We start from the raw sequence: 15,269 nt of genomic DNA on the forward strand, positions 1-15,269 counted from the left end.
GGCATTCTGAGCTGTTCGTTTTTCTGTAATAAATGTTTATGTGCAAGATATGGCATGCAAGCATGCAGTAAAGCGTGTGGCCCCTTCTGCATGATCGTATCGTGATGCCATCACAGCTATCAAAGCTGCAGATGAAAAGTAAACAGCTATGCACCACCAATGGCTTTCCCTGAGGACATAAGGGCTTTTATATTATTAAACTACAATCTGTCTAACTCGTGCAACACATGCAGTGCCAAAAGAAAAAAAAAAAGAAAAACACAAACTTCCCCTTCAATCAAAAGGGAAATTCAACAACAATGCAGATATTGATATATTGATAGTGCTATTGAGGTTATCTTATAATCTCTTGTAATTATCATCAAATGGAACAATTTTATTTTGGGTGTGCCATTAAAACCAAAGTGACTGACTTGCTCTTTATTTGTTGCCTTGGATTTTGGCGTACTGCAGGGGATTTCCTCGCTTTTGCTGCTTTCCTCTTTTAACTGAAAATGGCTTGACAACAGCTGCGCTCACACATACGCAGCCAACTGAGACACAAAAGCAGAGACGGCTGTCACCTCTGTGCAAAGGAAACGCTACCTTAGCTTTGAAGGCCATATAATTTAAGTTGCAGTTACTTATATTGTTTTTACTTGTGCCATCAAATGATAAAACGTACTGGTGTTTTTGGCAGAAAGGGCTTGAATTAGACTGGGTGTTTCTGCGATGTTTCCATGTGAACATTTTTAAACACAGGCTCGGCCAGCCAAAAATAGAAACTAATACACATAATGTGAAATACAAACAAAAAAAATTAGGGTGGTTTGTTATTACAAAGTCAAAAACACTTTTTTTTTAAGCGGTACTTGTTTTATTGGGGTATATTTAAAATCACAGCTCCAATCAGACGGACAACAATATAAAGGCACAGCATTAGCACATACGAGTCTTTATTCTTCATATGAAGCTCATTTCCACACTGATGTAAACAACTTAAAGTTACATCTGTAAAAAAAAACCCGACAAGCGTCAACCTCCCAGGTGGAGTGACTAAACAAAAAAAAACAAACTAAAACTGGCTGGAAAGGTCATCGTTTAGTAGGACACTCTGTTTGGCTGAGGTGTGGCAGAGACGTTCGCTTTGGCTGCGTGAACGCGCTTGTCCTGTGGCCGCTGGAGCCGTTGAGACAAAGCTGCAGAGTCATGACGGGTTTAATCTTCCCCTCCGCAGAGGATCAGCAGGGTTTTACGGTAGTCTCCCGAGGTATCGCCCTGAAAAGAATGGGAAACACAGTCACAGGAGGAGTTTCAATTACAGGAAATTACAACGCATATCTGCTGACATTTGGCCATCATCGAGCTGGAACAGAAAAAAAAGGATTTACCTTGGACTTACTGAATAGCAGAACTGCAAAACAAAGACTTTAAAATAGTTATAATTATAAAACAAAGGAGTCAAATGTGGAATTACCCTTTCCATTCAGCTGACTCTGAGATGATGAATTTGGAACTTCACTGTAGTTATCTTTTGATAATATTTGGGCCTTTTTATTGGTACAGTTCCTCTTAGAGCGTTTGCTCTGTCCTTGACATATACAAAAAAGAAATGGTTTGTGTTTCTTATGTGTGAAGAAATCAGGCTCATGTGTTTTTCTCATTTTGTGCAAAATGTGTATCGTAATAAACGGCTTCTAGTGACTTCAATTCAGGTGTTTTTTTGTTTTTTTCTTTTACATTTTCAGTGGCTGTATGGCCATTAGGATGAAATTTATCTTAATCCCCTTTTAAATGTCCCAAGTGGTCAAATTATAATACCAGCATTAGACAGAAGACAGGTTGGATTTGCATGCAGTTAGAGCCGCTTGAAACATTCAGCATGCCGAGATGAGTAACAACAATCTTCATCAGCATAGACAAAGCATTGGCAAAGCATGAAGAGTGAAATAAAGTAACTTTTGCTTGGGATAATGCTGCAAAATGTCGGTAGGATTTAGTAAAAGTGGTGCTCATGTGCTATTTAGTTTGTACCTTTGATTGCAGTGATCAATATATTGAGATCTTTTGACATGTTCAAAAAAGATGAGGCAGCACAGTTTAGCTAGATATGAAGCTACATGTGCTGCAGGCTCAGAAGGGTGAGGGTAGATTGTCATATTGTTATATCCTAAGAGCTGTAGTTCTTTGTACAACACTGAAATGAAGTCACACAACAGTGTCACCTGGGTTTTTATAGCAGCTACAGCGAAAATAAAACTTGAAGAAAACACCTTTGAATATAGGAACCTTTAACAAGTGTAAAAAAAAATAAAGGAAATCATATTTTTTTACCTCATCGTTAAAAAAATAAAAAATAGCTGACAGATGTTAGCACTTGACTCTCCCTCCCACATCGTCTAGTTGCCTTGATTCTTGAATTCTTTTTTAGAATCAAGTCAAAAACAGTAACAGAAATCAAGCAAAAAACAAAAAAAACTGTAAAAAAAAAATAAAAAGACATACACAGATGAAACATGCATCTTCATAGTCGTAATACCAGGGCATCATTTAAATTGCAATTTCCATTCTACCTTTCAATAATATTGCTACACCTGCATTGGCTTTCCTCCAAGTACTCCTTCTTTCTCTACCACCAAAGAGACACGAATATTAATATTGCTATGTGAAAAATACACACAGCAACCAAGCTATGTTTTGCTTGGTTGTTTTGTCTGGCGCCTCTGCCCACTGGCAATCCTGCTGACATCTCAGTTTAAAATCTTTGTGTCATTCTTAGATTTCTAGATAAATTCCACTTCACATTATACCAACTTGAAATGAAGGCTCTCTTCTGATCTCACCAGATAAATAATTTTTTAAATAAATGTGTTGTTTTTAAAGTCAAAGGTTATTTGGAGTGTGTCAATATCTCAAAGCTTCTTCTTTTAGTCATTTATCCATCCATTTAAACCATGACCACTTTTTGACAAAGTGTGCAAATTGGCATTTCCTCTGCAAATAAAAGCCCCAAAACGTGTAAAGCAATGAACGTGGGTACAAGCAACTCTTGAAACAAGATAAAAGCTGAAATTGAAATAAACCTTAAAGTAATCTCTCATATTTATACTGTCAAAAGCAAATCCAGGGCATTCTGCTCGCTAGTCTTTATTGGTGTCAGGGTGATTTCATCTGTAAGTTATTATAGAACAGCTTTAAGGAACTTCCTATCTCTGCAGCCACCAGCCAATCACACAGCAGACACGAAGAGGAAGTTGGGTTAGGGAAATTCCTAAACAGCTGTGCGGTAGCCACATGCCTGCAGTCCACCGCAGGAAGCTATAGATTACCGTACCCCACCATCTCACCACAGCAGCAGCGTTTGAAGGACGCTGCTGCTGTGAAGGATCTGCAGATGCATGCTCACACAGAGCAACAAAAAGGCAACAAAGAAAAAAAAAACAGCAGAAAAACATGACAGACACACAAGTAGGGTGAGAACACAATTAACTTGGCAAGCGTGTTAGTGTGTCTAAGACTTAGACTTACAATCATAGTCTCTACCTGGATGAATTCATGGAGGGAGACGTCGTGCGTTTCTTTGAACTCTTTGCGAATGTTGAAAAGGTCAACCTCGCTACGGGACACCATGATGCGGATCAGGGCTCTGTCGTCCGTTCCAAGTCCCTGAAGAAGAAGGTCGTGCTTACTGGTCATACTTTGCTTATTCTAATTTGCAGAACATTTAAATACACCTTATTTGGAAAAACCCAATATTGTTTTACAGTGCCAACACAATAGATGACATTACATATTAATATTCACAGCACAAACTTTGTGCATGATTTTCTTTGAAATGAGTAAAAAAAAAAAAAATGGGTCAAACTTAAAACTTTTAGAACAACTTTTTTCCATGTTCATAAATGTGTTAGGAACATTGAGGACTTTCTGCCAAAAAAAAAAAATGTCAACTTTATGTCATCACGACAGAAAGTGAAAAATGGGAAATATAAGCAATATAGGGATTATTATTTACAAACTCAAAGTTGTTGACTTATGGGCATGTTAGGCACCACTGTCTTGTCAATGCATCCACTTCAGGGGCATTTTGTCTTTGGTCTAAAGCAGTAGGATCTAATATTTTGTATTTTGATTTATTGAAACAGATCCATGATAATGATGGAGGGCCTCCATGCTTTAAACTACTGTTTGAAATTAGTGGTTTCTTGGGTGAAGACAGTTTATTAGGGAGAACAATCTTGCCTTCATAAGTCCAAAAAAACATTGCACCCTTTCTGTTTTGGTCAGTCTCTGTGCTCTCTGGCGAACCACATCAGCAATAGGAGACCGACAGTTTTTATTTTGAACTCACCACTTTCAGTTAAGGATTAAGTAACACTGAATCAACAGCAGGCATTTAATGGTCTCCAATAATCTACCTTACCATGCCCACTTGCAAATTATTTCCCATGCTGAAAAATAGAATTTAATGAAAAAAACAGAGATACACTCATAGCTTAGTGATTCTGTATGTGTGACCAATACCTTCATGGCTTTATACAAACGGTCTGCAAAGTAAGATGGCTGGTTCTTCACACTGCGAACTGAACATACAACAGAGAATGAGGAACGTCTCGGGAGGAGTCACAGATGTCAGCAAAGTGCACTTTAAAAAGCAAAATATGAAACTTAATAATCAACGCAACCGTTACCTATTGCATAAAAGGCGTTTTTGACATCGCCAGACATTTCCTTCTTGATAATCTGCTCAATGTCCTTGTTGGTGCATTTGACAAACTCCTGGAACACTGCGATAAGTACAAAGAGTGAAATCACTGAGTGCTGGGACAGAGCTGCCTGTCTTGGAGCGAGATGTGCAATTAGGCCAGATTGATTCAGATTTGATCTTTACCTCTCCTGAGGTGTGGGAAGCTCCTGGTGCACAGGATGCTCATGAACTTCATCTCCATGTCATCAGACTCTGCATTGCATGCATCTGCAAGTTCCTGATTTGTTACAAAACCAGAGCGGGAGAGAAAAGGCATTGAGTCGATTTGTCTGAATTCCAGACAGTAAACAAAATAAGATGAAGTCATAAACTGCTTCACCTGAGCGTCTGCACAAGCTCTTTCCACATCTGCAGGTCCTTCTTCTCTTGCACCCTGACCGTGGTAAATAAGGTCAGATGTAAATTTTCATATGCCCACCTTTGATCTACTGAATGTCAGCGGTTAACCACAAACGCTGTTATCCTCAGTGCAAAAAAAAAGCATGTCACGACATTCTGAAGGAAATAATTGGAGTGCATGAGTAGATCTTTGTGTCTGTGAGAGACAGGCGGAGCTGAGAAGACAAACGAGACTTTCAGCCAGTGAGTGGGCGTGGAAATTACACGCAGACTGACTTCTCATGATGATGATGATGGTTACCTGCACGAGAGAAACGAGGATGCGACAGAAGTGGCCTGATGTGTCTGAATGAATGGCGTCCTCCAAAGACTTCTTGTAGCCTGTGAAGTACAGTTTTTCAGATCCAGAAAGTGATATTAGATCTTAATTTAAATCCCAGACTCACCTTCTCTGTAGGCAGCATTCATGGCTTGTATTTCCTCGTTTGTTCTGGTAACTAGGATCTCAATCAGAGCATGCTCATCTGTCCCAGCTCCCTGTTAAAATTACACACACAAAAAAGCAAAGTTTTCACAACATTGTCACTAAAACACTGACAATCATCTTTTAGCTAAGGTATACTCCAGTTTAATTAATTAACTTAACTTAATAGGTACTGAAACTGACTGATTTTCATATCCTGACTGGCAGAAGCTAAACGGTGAGGTCACAGCAGGACCTTACTATTGGACACAGGGATGGACGGTGGATTGGAATCAGATTAGGAATTAAGGTTGGAATAAAAGTTGGAGTCAGTGTCGGACTGAGGGTTGGAACTAAGGTTGGAACTAAAAAATGTCGATATGAAAAGACACAGCCGTAACATCTTGCATGAGCAGAATATGGTAAAAGTTTAATTGTTGAAAGTCTCCAAATAGCTGGTTGTCGTCACCTGGTGGTTGCACGCTATCACTGTTTTCTGCTAAAAATGAAAATTTTGACTTTTTTTCCTCCATTACGATCCTCCTCAATGTGAGCGGCTGGAAGATTTATGATCTCAGTCCAGGTTTTATTGAACCACACAGCTATTTCTGTGAAATGCAGTAATGAATTTAGGTAAGCAACTATTTTCTTGGAGTCATTTTCTAATTTACGTATGGTGATCAATATACGTCTCCTTACTTCAATAGCATAATCTCTTGTGTTTCCCAATTTGAAATGTAGGAAAATTGGCACATTTTATTTTTTATATCTAAAGAAAGCAAAAATTTAAAAGGTAAAATATAAAATATAAAAAGGCTCAATTTATAGTATCAGAGAACATTTTCATTACACTACGACATAAATCAAAAAGTAGATTTCCTAAAATTTTCAGTGTGATATAATTATTCTGAAATAATAATTTTAAAGCTTTTATGCACCTTTACCTTGGGTGCCACTAAATCTGAAGGCTGCTACAGTAGTTGCTGGAGGGCTGATAGTGTAAATATGTTTACAAGCCATTTAATTTCCCTTTTGAGTCTAATTTGAAGTGATTAAAAAAAGCTGCACAGATAAAACCAAGTGCCAGCAGGAGAGTTTCCCATGATTTGACTTAAATTGTGTGTCAACATTTACCTTTAACTCCACACAATCCAGCCAAGCATATTTTAAAAAAATAACATTTATATATAAATGGCTATGTGGATCTAGATGTAGTTTAGGCTACAGCATCTTGTCTGTGCAAGACATACTAACAAATATGAGGTCATTAAATGCTTTGGGTCCACTCATACTTTACCTCCATTGCTTTTTTCATCATTTTGGCATCAAACTCTGCTGGGGTCAGCATGAGCCCAATAATCAGCCGCTCTAAGTTCTTTGACAGCTCAGACTTCAGGTCCTTCATCAAGTCCTAGAAGGGGATCGAATACAGCGAGTTCTCAAGCAATTCCCACCACACGGCATATTTTATGACTGACAAGCTTTAGACCATACTGGTTGTATGTCTTTACTATCTGTCTACTGTATCCTGTTATTTTTGGTTTATGTTTTTTTTTTAAACATTTGTTTCTCTCACCCTTCCCAGGAGGGATTTGAAGGCCTGTCTGATTTCCTGCCTCTGAGCGTTGCTTCTTTGTGCAACGATGTCAATGATCGCATCCTCATCTGTTCCTGTTTATAGGTAAGAGACAAAAATAAAAATTACTTCACACGAAATATAAAGAAAACTTCAAAACTGACATTATTGTGCACGTGGAAATTTACTTGAGCACATTATGGACATCTTTGGTAAATTTTTTTAACCACAAAAAACCTTCATATTTGCAAAAGATTTGCATGAACAAGTTTTTTATTTTGGTTTGGGTTTTGTGTGGCTTCCCTATTTTGCCACTCCACAGAAGTGGCAGAGCACATTTAAAGTGGTTAATTTCCTGCAGCACATCCCATGCTTTACAGTACGCAATTTTTTTTCTTTAAGTTCGAAACTTAAATTAAAATAGCAACAAAAACCTTGAAGCTTAGTGTGACTGGCTATGGGTCATTTAACCACTTATTGCTGTGTGTATAATTTTGACCCTGTGTGAAATAGAGACATTTTAATTCCAACCTGTGCTCCCATTTATTTATTTTTTAAACGCTAATGTTTTGTTGTATCGATAGTTGGCAAAACACTTGAAAGAATGATTCAAGTGAGCCAAAAAGCAAGATGGCATTTCTCTACTGGTGAGTGTACGTAAGCGTCGGACCAGAAATGTTTGTGTATTAAAGATGCATACCAAAACCCTTCATAGCTTTCCTCAAAGCTTGTGCATCGGCTGCAGGGTCGAAATCAGACGCAGGGCGGACTGTGGGCCTCAGCTGAGCAGGTGGAAATGACAAAATTAGAAGAACGATAATCAGTAGAGAGAAGAAGATAATCAAAGTAGGACAGCTGCTGATGCACACACGAGTGGTTGTGATTGGTATTTGCATGCTAAGAACAAAATTTTTAAAAAAAGAGGCCAGTAGAACATGCAAAAGGGACAATTTTCACATTTTAGTTTGTTTGCTGTGCAGAGATTATTTAACCGATTGTTGTGAAGCCTGACCCATATGATAACCGACCCCTGACATTGGAGGGGGCAGGTGACCTTATGAAGTCAAAATTCACAGCAACACCAAGAGTGAAAATGTTGGTGGACTTGAGAAGTCACAAAGCGTTAGTGAGACAGCCTTTTGATTATAACAATGTCTTTTGCTGAGACCTTTCTGACGTTTGTCCTCTATGCTACGTTGATCTGCACACAGAGGGTCTGGAGAGCGGATTACAGAGAAGAACTAGTTGTGTGTCGGGGGTGGGAACAGCATTCTCATCATATCCAAAGTTAAACAAAGCCATCCCTGTGCTCACATGGCTGCGGCACGAGCTCAGCAAGAAGCCGATTATTGAGGAGCCAGCAGGTATTTGAGATTCCAGGTTAGCATGCAACGACACATCTAAAGAGCAGATGGGATCCAAACCTTCACTTTGGTCATGGCACTTAATTCCCACATCTTGTAGGCTATCTGAGCAGCTTCGGGGAAGAACTCTCCAGCTAAGCTGCAACAATCAGTTTGACACAACATTGTACACTCAGCAAAGTCAAAACCTCCTGCTTCGCTGCACTTTTTGGAAGATTCAGACGTTGTCAAATAAAGTCACTCCTTCACAGAACGCATTAGCGTCACTAACAAGATTTTTACTTGTGCCTGCAGCGTTAATATGAGGACATATTGCACCCATTTTGTATAGAGTGCTTCAGTTTTATGCACTCTGGAAAAAAACATAAATCAGTAACTGAGAGTTTGTCCTCTAGCACCCTCTGCTGGTAATTTCTGCTTTCTGCAGCAAAGCCAAAACTTACTCATCATCCCCTCCACACAGGTTAAGCAGAGTCCTCTTGTAATCGCCAGACGTATCATCCTGATTCACACGCATAAGACACAAGCTAACATTTCAGATGAATTACATTCTGCAACAATGCATCGAAAATGTTTTACTGCCTGTAATTTCCAGACCTTTATCATGTTATAAAGAGACTTCTCGTATCTGAGACGGAAACACTCCCGGATGTCCAGCATGTCGATTTCAGAGCGAGAAATCATGATGCGGATGAGAGTATTATCAGCTGTGCCGAGGCCCTAGAAGACGGAGAAAAAGAGTATTTGTGGGGAAGGCAATGTTTAAAATAAAATATTGAACATTTTCCAAATTTAAATTTGTTTTAATTCAGAAAATTTTAAAAACTGTAGCTGTATCTGGCTGTGTGCTCATGCCTTCATGGATTTGTAGAGACGTTTGGCAAAGAACATGGGAACGCTCCTTATGCACTGGACTGTGAGAAAACACAAGAATCAGGGGCTGGGTTACATAAACGACGCCATAGCTTCATTTTTTACAGTGTGTCTCTTACCGACAGCCAGCATGAGCCTTTCAAAATCTCCAGACAGCTCGTTCTTAATGCTATCCTCGATGGACATCTCTGCAATCTTCTCATATTCATCAAACACTAAACAAAACAAAAAAAACAAAAACAAAAAAACAAGACAACATATTTTAATGTGAGGTGATAGATCACTTTAAACTTAATATTGAGTTTGTTTGAGGGGGGTTGCTTCTGATGGGATTTTAGAGATTTCTTTGAAACATTGTGAGGAATGATGATGCTCCTCAACACACTATAAGTTCAGTTTGAATTCCTCAGGATTTCCTCTCATTCTTGGTTATGTGCATGTTTCCTCAAATATTTCCATATCCGATCCAGTAAAATTTCAATAAATGTTGTGGGGGGCAAATTATTATAGGGTAATACCTGCTGGTTGAATTGCTATATCTTTATTCTAAATGCTTGTGAACTCTCACCAAATGAAGCAGAACGTCCACTCCTTTACAGAGATTTTGCAAATAATAGAGATTTAACAATCTTTTTCTTACATGCAGCTTTCTTAAAAGCTAAATATTTCTCTCTCATCTGTCCCATGCATGTCCTCATTCAGGTTTTTAGAAACATCCAACAAGACCTGTGAATAAACAACCCCTGAGGCTTTTACTGCCAGAGACTTGAGGTCACACTGGGAATGTACTGGATGCCTCACCGCCATGTTGACCCTCACATGAACTGGACTCACCCATGCGAAGGTGGGTCACACTGCGGTTTCCTAGGATCATGATGAACATTGCTTCGTCCGTCCCCCACTTCTCCTCTCCAGCAGCGTACAGGGTCTACCCAGAGGTGAGACAACGTCAGAAAGACGTTACCCAAAAAAACAAGAACAGTAAAGTCCATTATAGATAACAGAATCAGACAAGAATCCTAGCTATAGATGTTATAGGGCTTTTTCCCTGAGATCCATAAATAAATAATTACTGTATTTCAGAATAACGTTGTATAGTTTAGCATCTTGAAACTTAAAAAAAAAGACATTTCTTTAACAATGTATGTTTGTGTTGCTCATAATTCAGCTGGTGTTCTCCACAATCTCTTTTAGGAAGGTATAGGTTGCTATTAGAGACACAGCCTCATAGCATTGACTCCAAAAACCCCCCAAACTTTTAGAAATTAGCGTCAGAATAATAGAAATAATCTGAATAACCTAAACCTGCATCATCTGAATAATTATTCTCACTTCTGCGTCCTGCTGGACCAGGTCTGCGTCCACCACTCCCGATTCATCTCTGGTCCCCTGAAAACATGACATCCAATTAACTCACTGCTGGTCATCTGGACCGTAAAGACGTTAACGCAATGTCTTCGTCGCTCTCTGTTTGCTTGACAAACCTGAAGCAGAACAACCAGCATCTTCTTGAAGTGACCCGATGTGTCCGCAATAACATCCTCCTCTATGTCCCTGCCATAGGCTGGAGACATACAAAATGAGACACTGAGATAACATCATAAGGTCAAATGAAATATATACATATATTCTCCAAATGTCCTTCACGTCTTACCGTCCTTGTAGGCTGCAACCATGTCTTGTATCTGTTTGTTATTTCTGGACGCCAGGACTTCTATCAGGCATCTTTCGTTTGTTCCGGCTCCCTGAAGCAAAGCGCGAGGGTGAACACGGAGCAAGAGCTCCTTTAAATAATTACCAGAAGGAGAGTAAATGACATACTTTGACTGCATCATGGATTTCCTTAGCATCGTGGTACGGAGGGGTTCTCATCAGACTCACGATGAGACGCTCAAATTTTCCAGTGAGCTCATATTTCAGATCTTCAATCAGATCCTGAGGAAACAAAAGGATGTTGCAGGCTGAGAAAAGCATATTTGGGACTGGAACATAAAAGTCCCGTATGAATCTTTTGCGCACCTGCCCAAAGCTGCATTTGTACGCCGCAATGACTTCTTGCCTCTGTGCGTTACTCCGAGAGGTGATCAGGTCCAAGATTGTTTCTTTGTCACTACCTGAAGAGCACAAAGCAGATTTTTTTTACTTACTCCACTGAGCTAGGAGAGAGTAAAGATAACATATAGCTTCCTGATCATGAGTTCCAGAGGAATGAGGATCTTACCAATGCCTTTCATTGAACTGTACAGAATCTCAGCATCAACGCTGGGATCAAAGTCCGGAGCATCAGATATTGTACCTCTGAACACCTGTTTGAAAAATAAAACGAAACTGAAATATTTTTGTTGAAGCAAAGACAAAAAAAAGTGTCACGTTAAGGATGTTGAACGTCTCTGATGCATCATGTTATGACAGATCAGCTGCATTTACATTTGGATTAAATTAGAAATAAGTCAACTTACTTCTGAGTAAAGGGTCTTTATATAAATGCTTAACCCAATTTCCTGACACAAATGTGCTTTAAATAATATTGTCAAAACTTAAATCCTTTTCATCTCATTTCACAGCTATGCACTTGTTTGTTTCCTCAAAATCCCAAATTCAATTTACTGAAGTTGTGCTTAACCTTCCCAAACTATGAAAAAGGTCAAGGAAAGTGAAAACTTTTCAAGTCTCTATAGACATACAATCGTGTCAAGAAAGCACGCCCCTTTACGTGTTTTAGAATCTTAAATAACACAAAAAATATAATACGTGAGTCTTAGAATTACAAACTCAGAGTGACTAGACACCAATACAAAACTGCAACAATTAACCACTTAGACCTCAGCTTGGGGAGAAAGAAATTCTGTGTTTACCAGGAGCCACCCACTCATGTGCAGAGTGATGCTAAAGTATGTGTCTACATGTGGCAGGGTTGCCCTCAGACCCCTTGTCTTCACAAGGGTCTGAAATACAATAGAGTTAGAAGTACACACCTAGTGTACCTCTAACTCTGTTCCCTCTTGACCCTGAGCCCTTCATTTTGTCCACAGATGGCTGTGACCAAACAAACTCTCTGGCTGTGAGTAAATAGGTTGATTTACTCTTAGTTCTCACTGCAGCTGCAGTTGAGGAGATGACTGCAGCATTACGACATGCAGCGAGAATGTACTCCCCTCTGCCGCCTGCACATGCTCAAATGCTCTGCGTCTGCGACCATCACTATGCGCGACAGCTGAGCAGCTGCAACCACACAGCAACAAGGTCCCAAATATCTGGCCTTAGGAACAAGCTTATGTCTAAATGAGTATATCAATGAGAGCGAATATGGATTGAATGTTGTCTTCGCACTCCTTTTTTGCAAAGTGTGTCATGTTTTTGTTTATTTTTTCTTCTGAAATGACCCAGATTCTGCAGATTTTGGATGTTTGGAACGTCAGAGCACCGACTTTGGAAACGCCTCGTCTGCTCTGTCTGAGTTACGGGACGGGTAGCTGTGACACCCTACACTGCTGGCTTTATGATGGGGAGGGATCACATGGTACCAGGTGTACAGCGGCCGTCCTCACTTCATTCAGTGGCACACAAAAACCGAGCATGTCAAATAGACACAAGATCTCCTCCACAGTTATCAATCGCAAAACTTGAAGTGTTTCATACGAGCCAGATGGACGTAAAGCAGGACACAGTGGTGAGCCAGAAAAAAAATGATCCATCGTTTTGAAAAGTATTCTCAAGTAAAAAACTAAAAAGTGTTAGTAACATTTGTATTCAGCCTCCTTTACTTGGATAGAAGCAGCCAACTCTGAAGGAGTTGCAGAGATCCACAGATGCGGTGAGAGAATCTGTCAGCAGTAGAGCTTTTAGTCATGCACTCAAAATTGGCCCTAATGACAATGAAATGTCCTGTTTGACGTTTGGAAGAAGGGTAAACAAAGCTCCAGTCATATGAGACCACAACTTACTTGACAGACACTGTATGCAAGGGGAAAACTAGCACTCAACATAACCCTGATACATCATCCCCGTAGTGAAATTTTGTAGTGGCAGTGTCAAACTGTGGGGACGAGTTTCACCACTGGAGCAGCAAAGCAGGACGGAGCAAAGAAGAAAATTACTGGAGGCAGTAAATTGCTTGATACTGTTGCAGAGAATCCAAATAACTTTGAACAGACAACCAAAAAAAAAAAAAACATTGAACAAACAAATGGCCCAGTCAAAGTCCACACTTAAAGCCAATTGAAATATTTTTTGAAATTGTTGTTCACAGACTCCTTCCATCCAGTGCGACTAAGTTGTAGTGATTTTTGCTCTCTACAAAAATCAGTGTCTCGATGTGCAAATCTGGCACATCGATTGTGGCGATCAATCACAATTGATCAATCACAATTGATCGCCACAATCATTCCTTTCCTTCAGCCATACAAGGTGTTGAGAGAACAGTTTTGTCTACTCACCATGTCTGTGTTTGGTCTCCTGTGTCACTGCTGCTCAAAAATCTGTTTCAAGAGAGAGAGAGGAAGAGAGAGAAAAATGCTGACTTAAAAGCAGCAATACACACCAGGTCATTTTGAATTGGACAGTAGCGCTTGAATATGCAAGTCATCATGATGCAAAGAGGTATCATAATGTCCCCTTTTAGTGACGGGCCTCCTGTAATTACATCAGTTTTCCAGAACAGTCCAGGATCAAAAGATGAACAGGTAAAGAAGTGTCTGCAGCTGAACTGATTGGCTGCATGGGAACCACATTAAATAAACCAGCAGGGAAAATGACTTGTCCCACTCTGCACTCTGACATGTTTAAAGGATCCCTTCAAGCATGTCATGGAGACTAAGTTTCAATGCAAATGACTGAAACCAATGAGTTTGTATGGAACCGAAATACAAATACAAATACATGCCTGACATAAACTAAAATTGTTTGTAAATAAAAGGAATGAAACACACTCTCCTGGTTTTAAATGCTGGGTATTTGCGCAGGACAGCTGTGACCCAAAAGTAGCAGGAGGAGTTTGAGTTAATATCACAATCAGTGTCTGAAGGGGGATCTGGGGTTCTATAAATAAATGGCCACACCCTTTTCTGTACCTCACACAGCAGAAACAAATTCAGCTGTCTGGTTTGGTGAAATAATTTCAACTTTTCCATTTTACTTATTTTGTTGTTTTATATCTATACCTGATTCTCTAGAAGAGCCTTCATCTTTGCAGCAAGTCTCTCCCTGCCTCACTCTCTCTCTCCTACGCACACACACACGCACAAATTGAGCATCAGCAAACTTCTCCTGCGGATTCTGACGCGGCAAACCTCGCGTTGAACCAAGCTGGCAGAGATCTGACACAATATAAATGGGACGAAGGGGCTTACCTTGGCCGTGCAGGAGTGATCGGTGCGGGGTTCCGGCGGTCCTGCTGCCTCCTATGGCAAAAAGCCGCTCTGTCTCCCGCCCCTCCTGCCCCGTTACGTGTCCTCTGACGCAGCGACTGCAGCGCACTCTGGCTCTGCAAATAAACCGTGCAGTTGCGCGTAACAGTGCGCATGAAGTAGAGCAACTTTGTTCCTCAATGAAATGACTTAACAGAAACCAAACTGATTAGTTGTTGTTGAAATAAGAATTTTAAAGTAGCACAATAGTACATAAGTTAACTTTTAGGTTAAGATAAACTTAGATACAAATCCAAACTGGCACAGCTGGTGACTCTTTGAACACATAAATTTCTAATCAGAAAGCAGTCTTATACTCCTTAAGGAACATTTCAGACAGGGAGTGTATTGGCTATCAGGGCAGTAAATTCTTTACTCAGGGTTGAATAGTTCAGGCAAACACTAAAAACTATAGAAGTCTGTTCCAACATATAATCAAACATATTGGTATATTTCTTTAAGCATTAAAAAGTATGTTTTTAATTAGTTAGTTTAGATCCAA

General features: G+C 39.7%; 1 protein-coding gene across 4 annotated transcripts; it reads right to left on the reverse strand.

Annotated features, from left to right (window-relative positions):
* Positions 1–905: 905 nt before the first annotated feature.
* On the reverse strand, positions 906–14,788 carry anxa6 (annexin A6). Of its 4 annotated transcripts, XM_055033980.1 has the most exons (26): positions 14,711–14,776; positions 14,522–14,583; positions 13,799–13,840; positions 11,584–11,668; positions 11,382–11,476; positions 11,184–11,297; positions 11,017–11,107; positions 10,847–10,926; positions 10,695–10,751; positions 10,197–10,290; positions 9,482–9,577; positions 9,345–9,403; positions 9,087–9,209; positions 8,933–8,991; positions 8,550–8,628; positions 7,826–7,907; positions 7,126–7,220; positions 6,847–6,960; positions 5,533–5,623; positions 5,388–5,467; positions 5,067–5,120; positions 4,871–4,964; positions 4,671–4,766; positions 4,504–4,562; positions 3,508–3,645; positions 906–1,257 (listed from the first exon to the last, which is right to left on the reverse strand). In XM_055033980.1, exons 3-26 carry the CDS (start codon positions 13,799–13,801, stop codon positions 1,198–1,200), a joined length of 1,998 nt encoding a protein of 665 aa, XP_054889955.1. In that variant the 5' UTR covers positions 13,802–13,840; positions 14,522–14,583; positions 14,711–14,776; the 3' UTR covers positions 906–1,197. The 4 variants fall into 4 exon arrangements, with proteins under 4 accessions (XP_054889955.1, XP_054889956.1, XP_054889954.1 ...); XM_055033981.1 differs by lacking the exon at positions 14,522–14,583 and having other exon boundaries at positions 3,523–3,645; positions 14,711–14,788; XM_055033979.1 differs by lacking the exon at positions 14,522–14,583 and having other exon boundaries at positions 14,711–14,788.
* Positions 14,789–15,269: the final 481 nt, after the last annotated feature.

The sequence above is a fragment of the Poeciliopsis prolifica genome, unplaced genomic scaffold (assembly GCF_027474105.1).
Source record: "Poeciliopsis prolifica strain line A6 unplaced genomic scaffold, Auburn_PproV2 SCAFFOLD009, whole genome shotgun sequence".
Lineage (NCBI taxonomy): Eukaryota > Metazoa > Chordata > Actinopteri > Cyprinodontiformes > Poeciliidae > Poeciliopsis > Poeciliopsis prolifica.